Source organism: Apus apus, chromosome 5, assembly GCF_020740795.1.
Source record: "Apus apus isolate bApuApu2 chromosome 5, bApuApu2.pri.cur, whole genome shotgun sequence".
Classification (NCBI taxonomy): Eukaryota; Metazoa; Chordata; class Aves; order Apodiformes; family Apodidae; genus Apus; species Apus apus.
The window spans coordinates 27,883,702-27,907,040 of record NC_067286.1 but is presented as its reverse complement, the minus strand read 5'-3'; the positions used below and the strand labels follow the sequence as shown (position 1 = coordinate 27,907,040).

The 23,339-nt window shown below is 42.1% G+C and overlaps 1 protein-coding gene across 1 annotated transcript in view; it reads left to right on the top strand.

The window, feature by feature from the left end:
• CDAN1 (codanin 1) overlaps positions 1 to 23,339 on the top strand; it is a 33,438-nt gene that overhangs the window by 2,022 nt on the left and 8,077 nt on the right. Inside the window, 20 exon segments of the mRNA XM_051621701.1 lie at positions 675 to 1,375; positions 2,962 to 3,186; positions 5,154 to 5,347; positions 6,892 to 7,011; positions 7,928 to 8,006; positions 8,402 to 8,522; positions 9,560 to 9,669; positions 10,361 to 10,450; positions 11,439 to 11,514; positions 13,273 to 13,481; positions 14,197 to 14,311; positions 15,130 to 15,273; positions 15,897 to 16,063; positions 16,645 to 16,726; positions 17,525 to 17,614; positions 18,912 to 18,966; positions 19,975 to 20,108; positions 20,824 to 20,927; positions 22,376 to 22,525; positions 22,977 to 23,040. Of these exon segments, the coding sequence (XP_051477661.1) occupies positions 675 to 1,375; positions 2,962 to 3,186; positions 5,154 to 5,347; positions 6,892 to 7,011; positions 7,928 to 8,006; positions 8,402 to 8,522; positions 9,560 to 9,669; positions 10,361 to 10,450; positions 11,439 to 11,514; positions 13,273 to 13,481; positions 14,197 to 14,311; positions 15,130 to 15,273; positions 15,897 to 16,063; positions 16,645 to 16,726; positions 17,525 to 17,614; positions 18,912 to 18,966; positions 19,975 to 20,108; positions 20,824 to 20,927; positions 22,376 to 22,525; positions 22,977 to 23,040 (3,030 nt within the window).

The following is a 23,339-nucleotide window of genomic DNA, read 5'->3' as shown; positions in this document are numbered from 1 at the left end:
GTCCAGATTTACCCTTGTAAGATTACCACTACCTGTTAAGATTTCAAATGTGTTGAGTCAGTAGTTGTTTTGATTTTTTTCATGAGTATAAAGTTCACATGCTTTAAACTTGCACAGTTTCTGCTCAGACCTCTGCAAGGTCGCAAGGGAGCAAAAATATTTAATTGAAATATAAGAGCAGCTTTGGCCTTTTGTTTGACTGCAGCACTCTTAAGTGCTTAAACGCTTGTTGTTACAGCACCCCTCTGTGGAAGCAGGTGGCATTCATAGACAAATAAGGGACAGAGAAGTTGCAGGTTTTAGACTTCTCTATTAGAATCAGCTGTTTCAGCATCACTGCCTTTGAAATGTTTGACTTAGGGGTGTCAGTTGCTCCAAGTTCTCCCTGGCTGTAGCTTCAGTATGTATTAGTGATGTTTCCATGGAACAGTTCCACTGTTTCCCAGTCAAAGATCAAAGTGAATTACTTCTGCCAAAACGGCTTGTGTGGAGGCAGTTTCAGATCTGTGACCAGCATTAAGGTTGTTTGAATTTCAGTGGTCTGCTTTGACAGTCATGTTGTTTTTTATTGTATATTATCATCTGCCAGTTATTACTTAAATGAGTCTGGGCACATGGAAAGAAAGAATCAGTTAGCATATTTATATTAATGCTTTGTCCTCTTTCATTGTTAGGAGAACCACATCCATGACAAGCTGTTACCTCTTAGTTTGCTTCAGAAGGACTTTGTGCCTTTCCTGCTAAACTTTTTAAGGGAGCAAACCAGCCAGATCCTGACTAATGGACCCTCTACTCCTGCCAAAACTCCTAATTCCAAGGCTCACAGGAACCAAAGGACAGGACCAGAAAGGAGGGCAGGCCACGCAACCAGCAGCCGAGTGCAGCTTTTTTCCCAAAGGACTTCATTGACCACCTGCACTACAGATACCAGCTTTTCTCCAGCTGCAGCATCCAGCAGCTCCTCTTCCTTTTCTGGGTCAAGCTTGTCAAGCCCTTGTGGTGATTTCCCTAGCATGGTCTCAAGCAGTAGCTCAGGCTTTGGGTACAGCCCTGTGCTTAACCACAGCGAGAGGCGGTCGTCTCAGAAGGCCAGCTTGGGGAGCTTCCTTACAGCCATGCCTGAAGCCCTGCCAGCGAGGCGAGGCCGAAGGAGAGGCAGCAGCTCAGTCAGTGCTTCTGGCCGGCAGGTAGCTCGGGATCTGGGGCGTTCCCTTGCTGAAGAGGAAGATGGAAAGAGTGACAGTGTATCGTGGAGCGGAGGGAGAAGGAAGCGGAGTGAAGTGCCTCTTGTTTCTACCAGTTCCCCACCCAGTCAGCTAAATCTTAACAACTTGGAGGAGTTTCCACCCATGGGTGCTGCCTCTGGCTGGACAAAGTAAGAGCACATCTACCTTGCTGTCTCATTTGGTTTATGCTGCAGGTTACTTATCCTTAACTAGCTCATCCCGTTGTGCGTGTCCAGATACAGAATATGCTGTAATAAACAATATCTTGGGGCTGGTTTCTGGGCTTCTTGGTCAGAACTGCTTTGTTATGGTTACCATGTTGGGGAATGTTGCTTTAATGAGTAGTCAGGTTTCCACTCTGTGAACTCACCCAAGATGCCTCTTCAGCTTCTCGCTTCTAGTGCTGCCTACAGCTTACCAGTGCACAGCCAAGCTGATACAAAGCTGAGCACATTTTTGTCATTGCATGTTGTAACAAGTCAGCATTATCTCGGCTCTTCACGTTTCCCATTTAACAGAACAGCAACTGCTAATGAAGAGCAGTCCTGGAAGGCTCTTTAACTTTACTGATGCTAGCAAAAAAGCTTTTGGACTGACATTCTGTGGCCTCTGGTAACAGATGTTAGTGTGCAGCTTCATTTGTGCCACATGGTCATGAACAAAATAGCTAGCTGATGCCTGTATTCCTTTTAGTCTGCTCCAAGCCCTGGTCACCCTGGTGACTTTGGCTTAGCTTCTGGGCAGCTGCTTGTGTTGTTGTTGCCTCAGTCCTTTTCTTTCTTTCTCTCTGAGATTTTACTCTTTTAAATCCTCATTTCCAAATATAAGGCTTCCATGCCAACCTGTTTGCTCCATATGCCAGGCATTGGCCTCTGAAAGTGGAGCTTTCTAGATGAACATGCAAAATTCCAGCTGAAAATTGGTAGGTCTGTGGGTCTGGGCAGCAGATTCAGATGCTGGGTCTAGATTATACTCTAAATCATGTCTCGGCCAAGGGAGATAAGGTGTGTTTCCAGCTTAGACAGCAAGTCTCTCTTCCTCAGTTGTATTATACCTAGCTAGGTAAAAGTCTGTGAGGTGTCTGCAAGCCAATGCTGTAGAGATTTTGAAAATACCATAGCAATTAATATGTAGTATCCAGCATTTCCTTGAGAAGTGTAATGGTTCCCATATGAATTTCCAGTATGTCTCAGTGTATTACAGAGCCTCATCCTGAAGAACCTATCTAGGTAGTTTATGCAGGAGGGATGAGTTTCCCTAAACTAAAAGTGCCTATGGTAACTCAGGAGCCTGGACCCCTACTGATAGTCAATGGCAGCTTGATTGTTGGTTTGTTGTTGGTTGTTTTGTTTTCCTTGTGGTCATGTTAGAAACTGATGGTGAATTAGTTTCTTATTAAAATGAGACGTATCCTGTCCTCTCAAATTAGAAGTTTTTGGAAGAGTTGTGTGGCACTGTGCTATCTGTTCTGTGAGTTGGTGATTGATAATTAATTTTGCAGCAAGGGTCAGAAGGCTGTTTTTAGCTGTCTGCAGCTCCATGACTTTTTATTTAGTGACCACAATAAAGTCAGCAATTATACATACAGTTTAGGAATTCAATAGCCTCACTCCATATCCATTTTATTTTAGTATAAGGCTCTTCTGGAAGAGTTGCATGCATATCTGTCTTGAGAGCTAATTTATTTTTTAATTGTTTAGCTTGATTTCAGTGGAATCTCCTCTCACTTTTTCAGCAAAAGCAAACCATCAAGGCGAATCAACCCAACCCCTGTAAGTGCTGAACGCCCTCTCTCAAAACCAAAGATGTGCTTCACTTCTACACCTGTCAGCCAGTCTCCAGCTTCTTGGTTTTCGTCTGGGTCAAGCACTGAGGCCTTTACTGCTGGCCAGGAAGGAAACCTTACGTCTTTGTTAAGCAGCAGCCTTCAAGAGGAGAGGGAGATGCTGAAGAAAGAACGGTACAGTTTGAGCAGGGTGGTGATAGGCTTGTATTGAGTCTTAATCCTCTTGTCTTATAGATGGTACCAGTATCAGAGTGGAAATGACCAGAAGAATATCCAAAACAGATATTGATGACCTTAAACTATACTTTTCCTAAAACCAAGTTTTACTCTGATATAAGACTAGGTTATTATTGCAGCTAGTTCATGTTTGTCATTTTAGAGGTGTGCTGACTCTGAAACAATGACCTTCGCTTTATCTTCAGAAGTTTAGTCAGTCCTTGCTGCTTTCATAAAATTACCTGTTGATGGGCTTGCATGTGTGACAGTCTCCTGTGCAGCTATCCTTAGATTACACAGGCAAAGTGAGTGTGTTTGAGTTGTTGTGGTTAGGTGATGGTTTGTTGATTGCACCTGCAATGGAAGGCACAGTCTGGCTTGAAGAAAATTAGTTATGCAAACGAGGGGAAAATGTGTTAGTCTGCCTACCTTGCAAAATTCTTGACAAGCTTACAGTCAGAGAAAATGACATATGAGAAACATGAGATTCTGTTTTAAAAGTTACTGTTTCAGTTATCTGTTGAAAATTATGTGTGCTCAGAAATGAGGTGAATTCTGGCTTCTAATTTTGTCTTTGCTTTTCAGTTACTGTGTGGCTTTCATCCTCTGTAAAATTTTATCACTGTTAGCCTGTGAGGATTGACACTTCAGAAAAAAAACAAAGAACAGTAGTAGATAAAATTGTTTAAAATTGCTGACAGAACTGTTGCTGTTCTTCAAAGATTTTGTTCTTGGGGAGCTTCCTCAGGACATGTGGGTGGAATTCTTCTCCTGCTAAGCCTTGTAGTTCACTTCAGTGGGACCAGAACTGGCTTAAGCAGACTCCCTTGTGTCTCATAACTCGCTGTTTGTACTGGACCTGTAACCAGACTGCTCAGGATTCAAACCTGCCTCTCTGCACCTCCATTAAGCAACTATTGCAGTCTGAATTCTACCTGAAATGTCACACTAATCCATACAAATCAAAATAGGTGAAAACAGCAGTATATGGGCTAGATCTTGCCTGTGAGGTGATGTCATCTGACCTGTCATGCTTGGAGTGGGCAGTGTTTGGTGCTCAAAGAGTTGGGAGCTGCTGTTGTGTCCTCAGTATTGATGAATTGAGGTACAAAAGTAATGCAGGCTACAGGCAACTGGGTCACTTTGAGCCAGAGCAAAAGGTAAAATTCATACTGGGGTAGATGATGACACTGAGGTAGAAGTGAAGCAGGATCTAACTATGTTGTTGCAGTCTTACCCTGGTGGGTTCACACAGTGCTTGGTAATTAGTGTTTTTCTGTCAGTCAGGTGCTTGTGTTCATTGCAAGGGAGATGTTACTAAATAACCTTTCTCCCATTTTGGGACTAATCTCTTCTTCACTGCAGTAGTAGGTGGAGAAATAGGCCAATACAAAAAGTTATTTGCTGCAATTAGAAACATTTCTGTCTTCCCCACAGCCTTTAAAGTGACTTTCAAAGATTTTATTTTTGAGACAATGTGGTGTGATGTGCCAAACGTGAATGTTTCATTGGGATCTCTAACAATCATCTGATTCATAAAGTGTCTAGCTGTGAGAAGTTATATGTGCAAGAATATGTATCTGTTTTATGGCTTGGTTTCTAGCAGATTCTGTGTCCTTAACAAATATCAGTTTAGATGAAAAGCAATAACATAGGTTAATTAGATAATTTAGTCCAAGTGCCACACTGTTCTAGCAGAGTTGGATTTTGAATGTGATTCTTTTGTGTCTTTTGATGGTTAGCTCTGAGATCCTTTCTCTTTAAGGGAAAGATGAGTTAAATTACTATCCTGCTAAAACCAGCTTTAGACAGCATAAATGACATGGTTCATTACTGCAGGAATCCCTTCATGCTGGACTGCAAGAGAAATATCTCTTCTGGCTAAATCTTCAATCACATAGTGTGTTGTTGCTTTTGAATTTCAGATGCAAATTGCTGCACCAGGCATCTTCTCCTTCAGGAGTATCTCTTGATCCTGGTACTCCTACTAAGCCTAGCTATGCTCGCAGTGCTAGCCTTCCTGCTGAAAGCCATCCAGTGACCTGGGCAAATCCTGCTAATGTTTCCTTCAAGAAACAGTTGGAGTGTCTGGCTCAGCTCTATTCGTCATGTATAGCAGGTGAAGACCTGGAAGATGAGACTGACCTTTCTTTGAGCTTTGAACTTGCGTGTGTGTTGTGATGGGGGAGGGGGTGTAGCTGAGAAGCAAAAGCTGTGGGACAGTTGCAGTGTAGAAACAAATAACACCTGGAAAAATAAACTAAGCCAATGCAATTATTAAAATAAATGAATACTACGTAAAATTTTAGGGAAGGAGATGAACTTGATGCAGTACTCTGAGCTGCTGGAGGCTGAAGCTGTGTGGTCCTGTCCAAAACCAGACCCTTCCCTAACACCTCTTTCCTGTAATTCTCATATTAGAATCATAGAATCATTAAGGTTGGAAGGGACATTAAAGATCATCAAGTTCCAATCCCCCTGCCATAAGCAGGGAACCCTACCTCTAGATCAGGTTGCACAAAACCTCATCCAACCTGGCCTTAAAAACCTCTGGGGATGGGGCATCAACAACCTCCCTGGGCAACCCGTTCCAGTTCCTCACCACCCTTATAGTGAAGAATTTCTTCCTAATATCTAACCTAAATCTCCTCTCTCTCAGTTTAAAACCGTTACCCCTTGTCCTATCACTATCTTCTCTGATGAAAAGCCCCTCCCCAGCTTTCCTATAGGCCCCTTTCAAGTACTGGAAGGCTGCTATCAGGTCTCACCAGAGCCTTCTCTTCTCCAGGCTGAACAGCCCCAACTCTCTCAGCCTGTCTTCATAGCAGAGGTGCTCCAGGCCTTTGATCATCTTGGTGGCCCCTCTCTGGACCCTTTTGAACAGCTCCATTGTCTTTCCTATGCTGGGGGCCCCAGAACTGTACACAGTATTCCAGGTGTGGTCTCACCAGAGCAGAGTAGAGGGGCAGAATCACCTCCCTGGTCCTGCTGGCCACACTTTTGATGCAGCCCAGGATGCAGTTGCTCTCTGGGCTCCAGCACACACTGGTGGCTCATATCGAGCTTCTCATCAGCTGCCACCCCCAAGTCCTTCTCCTCAGGGCTGCTCTCCAGCCGTTCTCCCCCTAGCCTGTATTTGTGCCTGAGGTTGTGCCAATCCAGGTGCAGGTCCTTGCACTTGGCCTTGTTGAACTTCATGAAGCTGGCACTAGCCCACCTCCCCAGCCTGTCAAGGTCCCTCTGGATGGCATCCCTTCCCTCTTGGGTGTCAACCACACCACACAGCTTGGTATCATCAGCAAATTTGCTGAGAATACACTCAATCCCACTGTCCATGTCTCCAACAAAGATGTTAAGCAGCCCTGATCCCAATACTGACTCCTGAGGGACACCACTTGTCTCATTTGTCCATTTGGACATGGAGACATTGACCACAGCATTCTGGGTGCAGCCATCCAGCCAATCTCTTATCCACCGAGTGGTCTGTTTGTCAAATCCATGCCTTGTCAGTTTGGAGACCAGGAAATACTGATTTACACTGTGGTGGTGTGTGGGGAAGGATTTCTTTGCTGACTGTATCGTAGAAGAGTTATCTGTCTCTTTTTACCTTTGTTTATTGAAGCAGGTCAATCCACCTTTAGTATTTCATTTCCTCTCTTCCAGAAAACCTGGTACCAAATATTTTTCTGGAGCTCTTTTTTGTTCTGCAGCTGTTGACATCTAAAGGCACGTCTGTCACAGAAGATGGGGATAGTGACCTTGAAGTCAATGAAGGAAGTAGAGGTAAAGAATAGTATTAAGTGGAAAGAATGTTATTCCATGGAGCAGTAATGTGATATAGAGTAATTGCCTTTAGCTCGGATAATTAGTCTTAAATTCTATAAAAGCATCTTATTACCACTGTGGGACTCATCTGAGATGCTGACAAAAGCCATGCATGGGTGAGGAGTGCTTCCATGATAGGATGGAGCAGGGTTGCTAGATACTGTTTGAATACAGTTTTTTTTCTGTTGCGTGAGATTTGCTCTAGCTGCTCGCTAACACTGACTTTCAGAGGGAAGGACGGATATCCTGAAGTCTCTCCACCAACATTGGTCCTTGCAACTCAAAAGTGCTGTTGATCTCCTCTGTGTTTCTTAAAGTTGAGTTACAAGCGCACAGGACCCGTCCGTTACAATATGTAATTGTTGCATTTGTTTTTTGGCAAATTCAGATTTAAGCTTGATGCAGTTAGTACTTTGATACGTATATAAAAACCAAAAATGCAGCATTAAGATAAGAGAACCTCCCCCCAGACAGTCCTATTACATTGTCCTTTGTTTTGCCACTTACTCATTCTTAGGGTTGAGCTTAGAAATATGAAGCCTCCGGCTACAGGAACAGGAGCTGGTAACTGATTGCAGTTGGTCTACTTTCTGCTCTGGATTTGCTTCATATTGGTCAGAACATTGAGAAAGAATCTTTTATTTCCCACGTAACACTGAGCAATTCAGTTGCCTTTAGGATATATGAAGCATAGTGATGGGAGGATTTGTCTGTTCTGGTGTCAAGGAATGGGAAATTCTGGAAGTTGGATACTGGTCTGAAAGACTGTTTTTTGTATGTGGCAGTTCCTACTTTACTTGACAGATAGTTGTTGATCTTTTAGTTTATAAATGGTGATGGGTGCTGTTGTCTCACCTTTCTTTTTTATCCTTAGATGCATCAGGGAGACAACATTTCCAAAGCGTGCACAATTGTGTTTATTTTGCTGTTCAAGTCTTGGATTATCAGTATGAGTGAGTTGAATTTTTTTTTTTCCTCTGCTTATGTCTACAGATGTGTGTAAAATGGACTATGTGTGCTTGGATTTTAGAGCTTTACTGCTTTCGGACATGGAATTGTTAATTTTTCCCTCAAAACATACAGCTTGGCCTGGATTTGGATGTCTGAGTGTTCCTTGCACTGATCTGTCTACTGAACTTCAGTGTGATTATGCAAGAATGGGAAAGTCATGAGATGGGAGCAATGGAAAATGGTCCTGCAGATGCAAATAGGATTTGATGCTGGGTGTCTGGGGCTTAGAAATCTTTGCTTGGTAGCCTCATTAAAAAAAAGATCATAAGCATTTCTTTAGGTCTGATCGTGTGTTATTTGTGTTTGTCTGTGGCTTTTATCCGTGTTGTCTTGGCAGAATTATTTCCCATTTAGAAAAGGGAACGCTGAAGCTCTTGGCTGAAAATGAACGGATCGCGGCTTTTTCTCCCACCTTGCACAACAGGCTCAGACAGGCTTATGAAAGCAGCACAGCCAAGGTAAAAAGTGGCAGACCTCAATGGACGTTGCTTTGTACCTTTGTCTTGCTGCTCTTTGATTTGTGATGGCTTTGCTGTTAAATCTCTTTCCTTCTACTTCAAAAGTCTTGTCATGTCATCTTTGGCAAGTGTCTAAAAGCTACTTCTTTTTTTCCTTGCTACTGGGTGAGTGAATTGCTAGGTCCAGTGATGGTTAGCCATGAATTGCTGCTGGCTAGCCTTGCAGTGTGCTCCACACCCTGACCTCAGTCAGCCACTTTGACAGGGTCAAGTTTTGCTTTTGAGTCTCATCTAACAAACATGGATCCCAGAAGAATGATCAGTTAGATGCAAAACCAGAACGTAGTTTGGGAGAAGTGCATTTGTTTCATAGCTACAGACTGCTTTTAGGCAAATGAAGCTTCAGAGGAGACAGTGCAACCTGTGAGAAGAGGTTTACTGATCTGATCATTTGAGTTAGGGAACTAAAGTTGAATGGTAGAAATGCCTGCCTTTTAATGTATTTTGTATCTTGTTTCATGCATTTTTTAAAAATGGAAATTGTCCTTGGCAAAGAAAGTCATGTACTTTTTGAGACCAGGGCATGTCAATAGCTGAGCTTTTAAGTTAAAGCTGAAAATGAAGGTCTCTTGTTACTTGAAGACATAAGCTTTTCAAATAGGATAAAGAAGAATAACACAGGAATTGCCAGCCACTATCCTGCATTCTCTGGAGCCCTATATTGAAGGTAAACTTCGGCTGTTTACAGCTCTTTTTTTCCACATGGTATCAATATTGGTTGCAATCTGTTCTGCAGAGATTTCTTAGATGAGATGCTTCAGCTCATAATGCTGAGTGATTCTGCCTCTGTAGTATAATGTAGGTTGTACAGCTGTTGTTTACTAGCAGTTAGCAATTGGGAAATGGCTAGTGTCTGAAAAACTCAACCAGCGATACTTGATTTCCTCATCATGTCTTCTCCCTGCTTTTTCTATGTCTCAGTTTGTTGGATAAATGACTTAAATTAGTCTTAAGTGCTGCTTTTATTTATTTAACAGGTGTCTCTCCTGCTGCCATGCTCTGTACAGTCTGTTTCTTTCCAGCCAGAAACTGACAATCGCTCTAACTTTCCCAGTGACAGAGCATTTCACATTTTTAAGAAACAAAGGTAAGTTTCTACTACTGTTACTCTGTGGTTCACAGGGTATAATCTTTCCATGATTGTGAACAAATAATACTAAGAAAGTCTCATTTATGCTACATGCTATAGAAAAATCTTGAGGTTTTCACTCTAATTAAAAAAAAAAGTCTTTGTCCATATTGACAGCAGGAGCTAAATGCTTAATATCTTTAGAGAAGAACAGACTAATTCTTCATTTGTTATTGAGACTTCTGGCAAATGCCAGTACAGTGTGTCACCCTAGTGGATTGCTTCTGCATTTAAATGGTATGTTTTTATTCTTCCTGCCACCTCCCTCTGCACTTGTAGCAACAGTGTGAGGGGGGGAATGACAAATTGTCTTGGTCCTTTTTTCCTCTCCTCATAGGTATTGTTTAATGGGACTTTACTCTTTCCTGCCTCTCAGTCTTCAGTCTGTCTAGTAATGGGTGCTTTGGTCATTCTGTCAGAGCTTGGGCGTAACAAGCTTAAGCACTTGCTGTCAAAGACATGGGAAATGGAAACTCACTCAAGTATCACTAGCATTAATGAGTTTTTCAAAGGTATCTGAATACTTAGGGACTTCTGTTATTTAATCTGAGGTAGATTCTTGTTGAGGAATTTGTGTGATTGAATATTCAGTTGTTACTTCAAATTTTGACAAGTAGGAATTCATACCCTTAAATATCTTGATTCACAGGGATATCTTTTATGAACTGCTGCGTGAATGGGAGGATGACCATGAAAAAACTGGCTGGGACTTTGAAAGAGTTCTGGGTAACAAGATCAGGTAGGAGTCTTATGCAGCTTCAGCTAGCTCTTCAATGTTCCATGTTCTTTCTAATGATCTTCTGCACTAATCTGCAGGGAGCTGTATGTTATTGGAAGACACTCTGCGTGTGAACTTGTTTCTACATTTAGATGTATCAACTGTTATCTCAAAGAAACAAGCCACAAGTGGCAAGGGCCTAATTTGATCAGTCTTGGTGTAGCTCTTTCCCTGCTCATAATCAAAGAAAGAGCTACTCTCACAACCAGTATGTTGTGATCTGAACATTGTCACTGTATACACTTGTGTGCATTTCAGGTTTCTCATGTCCCAGTCCTCTTAAGCATGGCGAACTACTGTATGTTCAGAAGCTCTTAGCTCTTCTAATTCTTTCAGTGACTGAAAACAAGGCAACTGTGTCTCTTTCTATGGAAGGCAATCTGTCTCCTTCATTTATGGCTTTATCGAAATAGAGTACATGTAAAGAAACTGCTGTGCTTTTGAAAGCATTTGCCTTGTGGGCTTCTGTGTTAGTCCTAACCACCAGCCTGCTCAAGTTACACGTATGGAGGTGATACTTCACCACAGGAGTAAAAAAAGGCTAAGATTTGAACTGAGAAATCTTCCTTCTCTTTGGGCATCTGAAGTACTGCTGTTGCTGTTCTCTTACATATGTGTGAACTCTCAGCTCACTGCTCTTCACAGGGGAGAGTGGGAGCTGAATGAGTTAATATTCTTCCAAAATAACAGCATTATTGCAGGAAAGGAAAGGATTCTTCTTATCTGTAGAAACGTTTGCTCTGATGGTGCTCGGGGAGAATTTTCCTTTCCATGGTCAGCAGATGGGGCTCAGTGCTTGGGAAACCTGGCTATAAAGATGTTGCTTTTTGCAGTGGCCTTTGGAGATCACTTTCTTAAAAGCTTTTATGCTTTTGGTGTAGTTTAAGGTTAAAACACTTATTTGTGCCGCAGAGATCCAGTCAGCATTTTGTGATATTTTCCTTCACAGGGCCATGATGGCTCATCTATCTGCAACCTGCAACCACAGCCATTTTGCCAGGCTCTTTCAGAAGCAGCTTATTCAGGTAAATGACTTGTTTTGTCCAATAAACATATACATCAAAGCTGATCTGATCCTTCCTTGGCCTGAGAAAAAAAAGTGTCTTGCAAGTTTCTTTGAGATTTTTCTGTTGAAGATTTTTGTGGGGGAGAGACAACTCTTAAGGATAGGAATTTCCTTCCTTTTCTAGAAATGTATATCAGTGATAAATTACTGATAGACTCTGTATAAATCAGGGATGAGATACACTGAGCACATAGTGAGCTGTAAGAATTAATTTGTCATGGTCACTTACTTTGACCATCTAATTTTAGAACAGTTACTTTCAGAAATTTTAAGGATCTGTTTTGAGATGTGTCAAATGCTGAGGTTCCCAGTTATATTTGTTAGCAACCTGAGTGTACTACGTGCATTTATATCTATGGCTTCATAATGAAGGCTGCAGGGTTTCACAAGGGTAAGCCAAGGATTCAAACTGATAACCAGGAGTCTTCAAGGAATCCGGTGTGTCTGACCACAAAGTGATTTGCAGAATCTTTTGTGTATTATGACAAGAACCTGGACTACTGAGAATTTATGTTGGGACCTGGGAATAAAGGTTGGGAAGTATAACAAGATGTTCTTCTGGGAGAAGAAGGTGCTTGGTTTAGAATATACGGGCCTAGTATTTATTCACTAGGTAGACTTGGTCCAGTGTTGCTTTTTAGTATTATCTGTCTCATTAAAACTTTAAAGCTAACCTGACTTAGATGCTATAGTGTGCAGTCTTCTTTTGCCTTTATTCAGCATTGGTAAGGTTACATCTGGAGTACTAGGTCCAGTTTTGGGTTTACCAGTACAGGGAAGATACAGACTAAGTAGAGTGAGTGCAGCACAGGGCCACAGAAATTATTAAGGGACTGGAGCATTCTTCATATTAGGAGAAGCTGAGAGAGTTCTAACTGTCCAGCCTGGAGAAGAGAAGGCGTCAGTTTATCTTAGCACTGTGTACAAATACCTGACTGGGAGGGAATGAAGAGCAGGGAGCCAGATTCTTCTCAGTAGTGTTCACAGTCAGCACACAAGGCAAATACAAAATTGAGAAAAAGGAAATTCCATCTGAACACAAGACAACACATCTTTACTGTGAGAGTGGTCAAACACTGGAGCAGGTTGCCAGAGGGGTTGTGCAGTTCCAGTCTGTGGAGACATTCAAAACCCAAATAGATGTGGTCCTGGACAACTGGCTATAGCTGACCCTAATTAAGCAAGAGGGTTGGAGTAGATGATCTGAGAGGTCCCTTCCAACCCAAACAGATCTTCACTTCTATGATTCTTTCAGTGTTGAGTAGTATCTATGTGCTTGGGGGAGAGGGGACATTCATTTTTTAACTTTCTTTAACTCTGTGGAAACTCCAGGAAAATCTGGTCTGAGGTTCATAGTGCTGTCTGCGGTCACAGTGTGGTATCACAGTCCTTGGAGACTGGATCCTACTGAGTGGTTCATTAAGACCATGCAAGTGATGTTCTCCTCACACATCTAGATGTAGTCTGCTAGATGTGCCTGAGTTATACAGGATTGGAATTCCATCTCTCAAAATCTCTAGGCTGTTTATGGCCAAGGTGGGTAGCATGTTTTGGCATGAGGAAAAGAGATCTTCCTTACATGGGCCTCCTGAAAGGCCGTGCTTGGATTGCTCTTTAACAGTTTTGTGAGGAAGGAAGAATATGTGGGGTGAGAGATGGAGTGAAATGATGCCTTATTACAAATTTTCCACCTCACACATCTTTCTGTCTCCTGAAGATGTGTAAAGGTCCCATTGGAGGTGGTGCAAGCTGGGGAGACACCCCAGACCAGGATGTCCTTAATATGCTGGGTTCTGATAATTTGAGCCGTCTGAAGAGGCTGCAGGAAAGATTTGTCGTTTCTCAGAGCATCAGAGGACCTTGTCCACCCCCTTCATTCCCAGGGTGCCAGCAGTTCTTCAGGGACTTCATCCTCAGTGCTGGAAGGTCAGCTGCCCAGCTGAGGGCAACCTGTTTCCTTGGTGAAGTGTATGGGCGAGGTGGGGAACACCAGCATGTTGCTCTTGCAGTGGGGAGTTGTGTGGGGTGTTCTTGACCAGCATGCATAGACAACATCTTAATAAGCAGTTTCTGTCTGGAGCACAGAATGGATTTGTGTGTGTATGCTACATTAGGCTAGACTACATGGTAACAAGTCATCTTCCTGTAAAACCATAATAACTTGTCACAGGTCATTACCATTTCCTAGTGCCAAGGTGTGCAGTGCTGTGTAGCAAGGGTGCTGGACTGGCCAAGTGTTTCTTGTGTGATAGTGTAAGAAGCTGATGAGTTTGAGGATGAAGCCAGGTTCATGGCTTTGTTTGATGAGTTTTTAACAATCCACATCATGGAGGAGTTGTGATTTTTGTGAGATTTTAATCTTAAATTTAGTTACTTTACTGCTTCCTGCTTCAGCCGATCCATATTATTATTGTTATGCTGAAACTTGCTAAGTAGATCTGTTTGAAAAAATACAAAATAAGAGTGGAGAGAAGGGGATCAGCCAGTACTAGTCTTTTTCCTTGCTTGTCTTCAGTCTGTTACACTGGCTGTCTGCTGATGCTTGATACATGTCGTGAGACAAGCTTGAAATTTTACAGTGTGTTAGTTGAGGTTTTACTGCTGTTTTCAGCCCAGTCTGACTCATCATCTTTTGCTGAAGTTACCAGTTCAATCAGTACCTGATGGATAGTTTGTGCCTGAAGATAGTCGAACTGGATGGCCTTAGTCTGGTGGAGCATGAGCACAGTGATGGGGAAGCAGCTATGGGTGAACAGGTAAACATGTTTTTTGCAAACGCATCTGGCAGGAATTTTTCTGAGCTGTTCTTTTACCTAAAGAATTACTGGCTTGATTATGAGTTGCCTTTGATCTTCTACTGGTGTATTTGCAGGACAAAATATTCTTAATTTGCTTTTCTCATAATTCTGCAATTTGGTTATGGAAGTCTGAGCCCCTTGCCATTTGTATGCTTCAGGTTGCTTCATAGAACTGTGATAAGAGACGATGCACAGTAGTCTGAAAAGTGAGGGCCTCTTTTTAGGTTGCTAGTACCCTGTGCTAGATCAGTGAAATAACTAAGTCCATTTGTGGCACTCAGTTGCAATAGCTCCTTATTACTTTGCCATGTAGAAAGACTTTAGTTAGAATGAAATTATGTTCATGCTTGTTAATACAAGTACAGATGTTTCTTCACTCATCTGTACCTATCATGGGTGTCATAACTTATGGTCTGTTAGCAAAGTAGCAGCCAAAGGTTCATGAAAACTCGCAGAGCAGTATTGGTATAAAGGAGGCAACATGAGATTGGCTCTCTGCCCTTTCATTGACTCCAAAGTTATTAATATGAAGATGTGATGGAGCAGCTGCTTGTTTTAGGAAGCTCTTGAATTAATTTCTTCTCACTATAAATGAAGCAGTGGAGGCAGAAGCAATTTAAAATATTTGATAAATGTATATTTTGGAAACTTACCTTTACTAAAAGAAGTGATGAAACTAGCTGGTCCTTCTACATGAAGGAAGTGGAAGTTTAGTGTAGGAAATAGCTTTGCCAGTTTATGGTAGCATTGCTCCAGCTTGCTTTTCTTCATTTCAGGATGAGAAGAAGCGTTTCAGTGTGGTCCTGTTAAGCCTACGACTCCTCGCCAAGTTCCTGGGGTTTCTTGTTTTCTTGCCATATCGCACTGTGGAGCAACCGACTAGAGACTTGCAAGAGTCTGCAGTAGCATTAAGAAACCAAGTAAGAAACTCAACTCTAGTATATCGAATGTGACCTTTGTTTGACAGGCAGGGAGGGGACGATGAATAGTTACACCCATTCAAAGCGAGCTAGTGGTTCCTGGGATGATGCTTTGTGCCCCTACTGCATGTTTTGGGGTTGGAAATAAAGGAAATAAGAGTTTGTAAGATAGAAAAGAGGGAGCAATGTACTGATGGTGAGGTACTCAGTTTTCTGTTATTTCTGCTCATCTGGGGCTGTCATACCAGAACTTTGACCTAGCTAAGAAGACTTGTATATACGTAAAATCCCGCTACTAGGAATGTTTTTGTTAGTTTTGCACCCATCTTCTAGCGGCGTGTCATACTGGATGCAAGGAGGCAGGGGTTACATCTTGACTCCACTTGTACATAGTCAGACTTCTAGCCTTACTTCTGAAAGTCCCGGTGGAACCTCTGGTTGCTGTCATTGGGTGGTTTTTACCTCTGCTTGTGCGCAAAGAAATGTTTTTGTTAGCCAGAAGGTCACCTCTTCTTTGTACAGAAGGTGAAATCCTAGGAAGAAAAATCATCTAAAATAAAACTTTTCTTTAAATTTTAAAAGATAACTTCAAGCTGCTGTTTTAAATTCTTTTGTCCATTAAGACCCTGCCTGTACTGGATGTATTGAAGCTTCTGAGAAAATCTATTCAGGATCAACGTTCTATCCTGACTATTCCTTGGATTGTGGAGTACCTTTCCCTTGTGGATCATATTGCTCCTTTCCTTGATTACTACAGGAAAGTATTTTGTCTCTTGCTGCAGGTATACAGGTAAGAGCCTGGGAAAGGATGTTTGCTTAGGAACTTCTCTGTGAAGGTTTGCTTGAGGAGGCATTGTGGCACTGCGTCCAGATTCTTATAAAAGTACTTGTATTTTGTGCAAATCATGAGCACTTCTTATCTTACATAAGGCTGTAAAGAGAGCACATCCTAAACTCAATAGATTAATATTTGATTTAAAATATGTTTTTTCATTAAGTAAATAAAATTATATAATTCCCAATTTACTCTTTCTACATTTGCAGCTGTGAATTTTAAACCTTAAATTTGAATCTTAAACCTACAGGGTCTCCCATGCCTAAATAATTCTCTAATTCTCTTTGCTACATACATGAAGATAATCTGAAGCACATTCTAGAGAGTTATAGGCTTTTCCAGTGTAAACTTAAAACAGCATGTTATTCAGATGCATATATAGAAAAAAGAGCTTACTCTCCACTCTTTAGTCAGACAAGGAGGGAATGTATGACAACTAGAATAATTAAAAAGTGAGTGGTTTGGGATACTTTTCCTTAAGAAAATTAAGCTACTGAAATTTAACACTCTCTCTTGCTGCTTTTTCTGTGTGGCAGGTTAATGGTCCTTTCTGAAGATAAGGAGATGAGTTTCCTGAACAAGCTGCTAATCCTTGCAGTTCTGGGTTGGCTTTTTCAGGTAGAGTCTTGTGTTGCACACAGCTTTTCCCCAAAGAAAAAGCAGGGCACAGATCTCAATAGAAAATAGTATTGAAATGAGTTAAGACACTGCAAAACAGTAGTTTGTTTTTCTGTGTTTTGCTTATATAGGATTGTTGGGTTCAAGCTGTGTTTTGTGAAATCTTTTTCCTGGGAAAGCAGTAGGGCCCCAGAATTGTTACTAAAAACATCACCAAGCATACCAACAGGAGTTGATATTGAGTCTGCCCCAGTCTGCCCAGATTGTGGGACAGAGATTATGGTGAAACTTGGCCCCTTTACTGAACAGTGTCCATATCTGGGAGCGAAGTTTGTGGGTTTAGCTAAAGGTCACTAGAAAAATGTATCTCCAACAACCATAAAGGGGCATCAGAGACCATCAGAACTCTCCTGGAAAAGTTTTAGCCTTCTATTGTGCACACTTGGGGAAAAATACAACATTGTAATCAGTTCTAAGAAATGTTTATTTTTTTTGAAAGTTAGGATAAGTAGGTCTATATAAGCCAAATGTTGTGAATAAGATTCGTGCATGACTTTGGAAGCTATTCCTCATGCATCCAGCACTGCAGTAAGGAATGCCTGCTTTCTAAGCCTCCAAAATGACTCTTAGAATTTTTTTCAGCCAGATTTTATGATAACACTTAGGGCACAGATGATCCTTAGTGCTAGGTTTTTTTTGTAGGTGGGAGTTTGGTGAGATTTTACTGTCCTCTTTATCAGAAATGGTGTAAGTTACTGGCTGCTGTTTAGGTTGTAACTCCTGGGGTTTCTGTTTCAGGTTCCATCAGTCCCTGAAGAGTTGTTTTTTACTACTGATGTTAGAAAGGAGGGATGGATGATGGGTACTGTGACATCTGCTCAGGCTTTGGTGAGTATATGTAGTCCAATGGACGTGATGCCCCAGTTGGTTCAAGTGCCTCAATTGCATTGCATCCTGGATTGTAAACCATGTGTGTTACGGCTCTGGGGCTTTTGTTGGGCAGGAGCCATCCCACCTGCTGCAGTCCCTTGCAGAATAGGTTCAAAGTTATGCTGGAGGATCAGATGCTGTTTTCCTGCTCACTGATCATTGCAGTACAAAGTGAGCTGATAGAACTGTAGCTCTTCTCAAAAATAATAGTAATGGTGAACTCAACAGAAACAGTAATATGGGGCTATAAGAGCAAGGTTGCTGTCTTCAAAGTCACCTATTTTCCAGTTGCATGATAAAGGGTAATTGAACTGAAAATAGTGTGAGCAAGCAGAAAAGGAGGTGAGTTTATGGCATGTGTGATGTTTCTGGTAACTCCCAGACATGCAAGAGAATACATAGCATTCCTTGAAAAACGAGTAGTATATTTGCTAAGGTATATGTGAACCTTGTTCTAATTTAGAAAGTTCTGTTTTGCCCTGTCTCTTCAGTGGCAGAGATAAGATGCAGAGATCAACTGATTTTTATTTTTTTTTCCAAATGAGTGCAATACCCTCTGCTCATGTCTATGGGTTCTGAAGTTGCTTTTCCTCCCATGCCTCTGGCTGTGCTGTGTCACTGGGGTGACCTCACTCCACAGTGTGGTGTTCCAGGGAGTCTGGGTGAAGACACATGCGGAGGTGTAACGCATAGCAGATGTGCCTCATTTCTTGGATAGGTTTCTCTTTCTACAAGTAGCAGCTGTGGCAACAGTCCTGATTCCCTTCTGTTACCATCAGCTTTCAGCTGGGTTTTGCCAGTGATCCAAAGCAAACATTGAGGTACATTAAATGTGGAACATCTCAGTGTGTGTTACAGGGCTGGACTGAACACTAGGGCTGCAAAGTTCATAATGTTAATATCATAGAATCATAGAATCATAGAATCCTAGGGGTTGGAAGGGACCTCGAAAGATCATCTAGTCCAACCCCCCTGCCAGAGCAGGGTCACCTAGAGTACATCACACAGGAACGCATCCAGGCGGGTTTTGAATGTCTCCAGCGAAGGAGACTCCACAACCTCTCTGGGCAGCCTGTTCCAGTGCTCTGTCACTCTTACAGTCACTCTTACTCTTTGGCATCCCATTATTTTTATTGTTTTCTTGGAAAGGCAGTTCTGAAACCTGCCTGTGACCATATATATGGGATTTCTGACTTGCTGAAGATAGTTTCTTTCCTGCTGTATCCCTTCAGCTTTTCCTTCCCTTTCTCGCCAGGACTCTGTACCCTTGGTGGATCAGCAGTTACTTTATACGTGCTGTCCTTATCTTGGTGAGTATTTTATTGGCATTTGCGATATAAATAAAATAGTGTATATTTATTTTAATTTATGTTTTTTATTTATAGTAGTCCTTTGGTACTGTGGGTCCTCAGATCATCTTTCTTGCCCCTCTTCACAACTTCAGGTCTCAGTTCTATATGAGTAAACTTTGTTTAAAAGCTGTATTGCAGAAGCTCATGCAGCTGTGAATAGTACCTGGTGAAGCTGGGACGGGGAGGCTACACAGTCATGGTAGTTGATCTACAGAACTTGAATACAGAGGGACAGGGAAACTCATCCTTCACAAATTTGAAGGAAGCACTGTAGGGAGTAAGTGTACAACTTGTGCATCCTAGGTATAGAGAGAGGTGTTTGTATGATGAGGAATGCCTTGATCCTTGAGCATATTTCTGCTGCCAGGCAGAGGGGAAGAATCCTTTGTGCTCTGGTGCTTTATCAGATTGTTGTTTGAGATCTTTTTCCTGGGATCTGACTGCATTGGTGAAATTCCTCTCAGCAGACTATTGATAGAGTCCCAGATGGTGGGATGGTGCTCTGCTTTTTGGGACCTAGCTGCTAGGAAAACTGTGTTAAACCTGCATCACAGAAGCTTCTATGCTTTAAACTTTTAAACTTTTCCCTTTGTGTTTTCTCCTGGCCCAGTTGGAATTTTGTGTAACTCTGCTTGCCTTGTTGTCCTTGTAGACTTTACAGTTCCCACTTGCCATGTCAAAAAGGGATGCATAGAAATGACTGTTTTCTGATCCTTTCTGAACAAGTCCCATGTACCAGGCACTATTCTGGAAGCCTCTCCTCTTATCTTCAGACCCATGTCTGCCTTGCTGCATGCTGCCAGTTAAATGGGTGGGGTACCCCTCTGCTTTTCTAAAACTTCAGCTTGCAAAGAAGCTGAGAATCTGCTCTGGAAACAGGAATGACAATGTGAAAACTCTCTTGAATTTTGATTTGTTCTTGTGCTTATGGGGATGATGACTGCTTTTGCATGTTTTTCTGTACAGGTGAGCTGCGGAAACTGCTTGCCTCTTTTGTGGCTGGTAGTGCAGCAAAAAATGGGGGGTTTATAAGGAAAATCACCCCCACAGCAGCAGAGTCCTTGGCACCCAAGGCTTCTGTCACACAGCAGAAACTGCAGGTAATGAAATAACTGACTCAAAAGGAGCAGGGCAGGTGAAATTGCGTGTGTGAGGGTAGGGTACACAGTGGTATCCCAATGCCAGGGTAAGAGAAGAATGAGCCTAGGCAGCAGGGAGCATTGGTTTAACAGTCAGGTATCCTTACTCCTCATTTTTCTGTTACAGTCATGTGGTTGGAATACCATGGGAGTGTTGACATTCAGGTAGCTTCAGTAAATGTTCTTGCAATTGAAACAACTAGCCTGTTTCTCTGTCTGCCTCTTCTTTGGCTTAAATTGTTGGTATGTTTCTCATAGTCCACTCTGGTTAGATTGTAGCCGTGCTTTTCACTGAAAACAGGAACTGGGTAGGAGCCTAGAGGATTGCCAGCCTCTAATCAAAAGAAGCAATCCTTTCTTTCCAGAAACAGACCTTCTCTGGTGACCTGCTACTAGTAGGTGCTGTCAGAAATCTCCCATTCTTCCCTTTACTGGGCATTTGCTTTTGTGGTTTCATATATCCTTATAATGAGCTTCGGGTTAAGTGTTTAGAAGGTAATTGAGAGCAAATATGTTACAGGGGTATGGAATGCTACAGTAGCAGGAAGTCATAGTGTAGGCCAATTGTGTGCCTTTTAACACAATTCCAAGTGGTAGTTCTGTCCATTTCTGTGTCAAGGAGGGGAGGATCTGGCTGGAGTTCTCTAATAAACTGTAGCATTTTTCTTTTGAACAGGTGGAGTTAGAACAGGCCTTCTTCCACAATCAGCCTCCCTCCCTACGGAGAACAGTTGAATTTGTGGCAGAGAGGGTGGGATCCAACTGTGTTAAGCACATCAAGTAAGTGCTGGTGATCTGTTCTGTGACTTAAGAAGAAACTTTATACTAATGAGGCAAAGAGTTGATCCTTTAATATGGGGGAGAGAAAGCTTTCCCCAGATGTTTAGCAGAACACTATGTAAGACTATTACAGTCAGGTCCAGCAACATCTGATTGCCATCATAAAGGAGAATTTGTGAAGGAATTTAAAGAGAAGGGTTATATGGCTGTGGAATTGCTTGGAATGTGAACTTAATACAGCATTTTGAGACTTTATATCACTTTTGAAATATTCTTGCTCATGATACCAGAGTCTCGGGTCAGAAGGGAGCTCTGGAGGTCATCTGATCCAAACTCCTGCTCAAAGCAGGGTCAGCTTTCAAGTTAAGTCAGGTTACTTGGCACCTTTCCCATCTGAGTTATGAAAGTCTCTAAGGGTGGGTAGTCAGCACCCTCTCATTACTGTGTTCCAGTGCTTAATTTTATCAGACTTTATAAAAATGCTTTCTTATACCCCATCAGAATTTCCCCTGTTACAGCTTGTGCATGTTGTCTGTCAACCTTTAGCTGCACATGTCCTGAGAGTGTTGTTACTTCTTATCTATAGCCCTTCCTTCTCCCTTCAGCTTCTCCAGGCTAAGTGAAGCTTGCTGCCCCAGTCTTCTTGTAGGTTGTGTGATTCAGCACCCAGCTATCTTAGGGTGTCAATGGCTTACTTGTACTGGGCTCCCAAAGCTGGGCAGTGTGTTCCAGATGCAGCCTCACAGGGGTGAGGGAGGCAGCAACTTCCCTTAACTTGCTGGCTGCACTGTTGCTAATGTCAGCCCAGTGTGAGGCTGGCCTTTTTTGGACACTGCTGACTGATTTTAGCTTGTCTCCTGGGAACCCCTTTTTTTTTTTTTTTTTTTTTTCAGCAGAGCTGCTTCCTAGCCAGTGGACCCCAGTCTGTACAGGTACACAGTCACCACCACATTGTCAACCCATTTCTCCAGCTTGTCACAGCCTTCTGAATGGCAGCTCTGCCTTCCAGCATGTCATTCATGAGCTTGCTGAGATTTTGCACTGTCCTGCTGTCCAGCTTACTGAAGATATTAAATGGTATTAGTCCACAAAGAATGTTGGTTGTACTGGTCTGTTTTTGATGTCTTAGAGCTTCTGACCACTATCCATTGGGAGTATAAGGGTATTGCTGCCAGAAGAGATACCTGTAGCCATGTATGTTTCTTTTAAAATCTAAAGGCATCTGAGTCTCAGTACTGTTTTGATATCTTCACTGTTTTCTTCCTTATGAAAAGAACAAGGAGATGTTACAGTAAGAAATGCAGTGTGATTAATTATTTTTAGCAGAGTGGTTTCTTGCATTTGTGCCTGAGAGATGGATATCCTGCTAAACTGGGGGAAACAGCTGATTACAGTTAGTGTTCGTTGTATTGATTTCAGTCTGTCTGAATGTTCTTGTTTTTATACAGGGCAACACTGGTAGCAGAGTTGGTTCAAAGAGCTGAAGTCATGTTGCAGAATAAAGTGAAGGAGGAGAGTGCTAATTATGACAAGCTTCTGGAAGAGGTGTGCACTCAACTGTATGAGGAAGGCACCCAGGCACTCATCAAAGGCAAAGAGTAAGGAGGAAAAGTTATTTCAACTTGTGCCTTCCCATCTCTTCTTACTGCGGAATCTATAAGTGTAATTTGGCTTGACCTGTTATTCTCAGGTTCTGGAGATCATAAACCCTGACCTCTGTTCTTGCTAGGGTGACTGTTTGCTGCATCTCCAGCCAGTTAGTGTTTTATTTGTAGGAAGGAATAAAGGTGCTGTGTATCCCTCTGCATCCAGCTCCAAATAGACATCCACTGCAGCTATTGTGTTCATTTCTTTGGAAAACTGAGTACTGCAGCTTGATGGCTTGTAATTGCTTTTTCCAAGTCTGTTTCTTTTGGTCTGACTTACTTCACAGCAGTCTTCCAACTGGTTTTGACTATAGGAGACCATGTGAAAGTTCCTATGGTAATGAACCTTTGAGTGTTGTCCAAGAACTGACTAATCCTGTGGCAAATTTTTGTTTTCTTGCAGATTTTGCAAAAAGAAAGGTCCTGAGGCAGTAAGGGTGTTACTGCCAGAAGAGACATCTGCAGCAGTATGTATTTTCACTAAAACTAAAGGCCTTGACTTTAAGTCTGGGCTGTTACCATTTTTCCATTGCTGCTTCATTTATCCCTTAATAGCTCAGGACAATGGAATCTACTGATGCCCTCATGTGAGAACTGATAACCTAATGAGGGTCATCTCTGCCAGGCTGCCTTGGATATTCTGTCTAAAGTGATACTCCACCCAATAGCTAACTGTTGAGACTAGAATGATATATAAATTCCATTCATCTTGCAAGGATAATAATTTGTTTTAGCATCAGCTTCCCCAGAAGTTGATGGGGTTTGT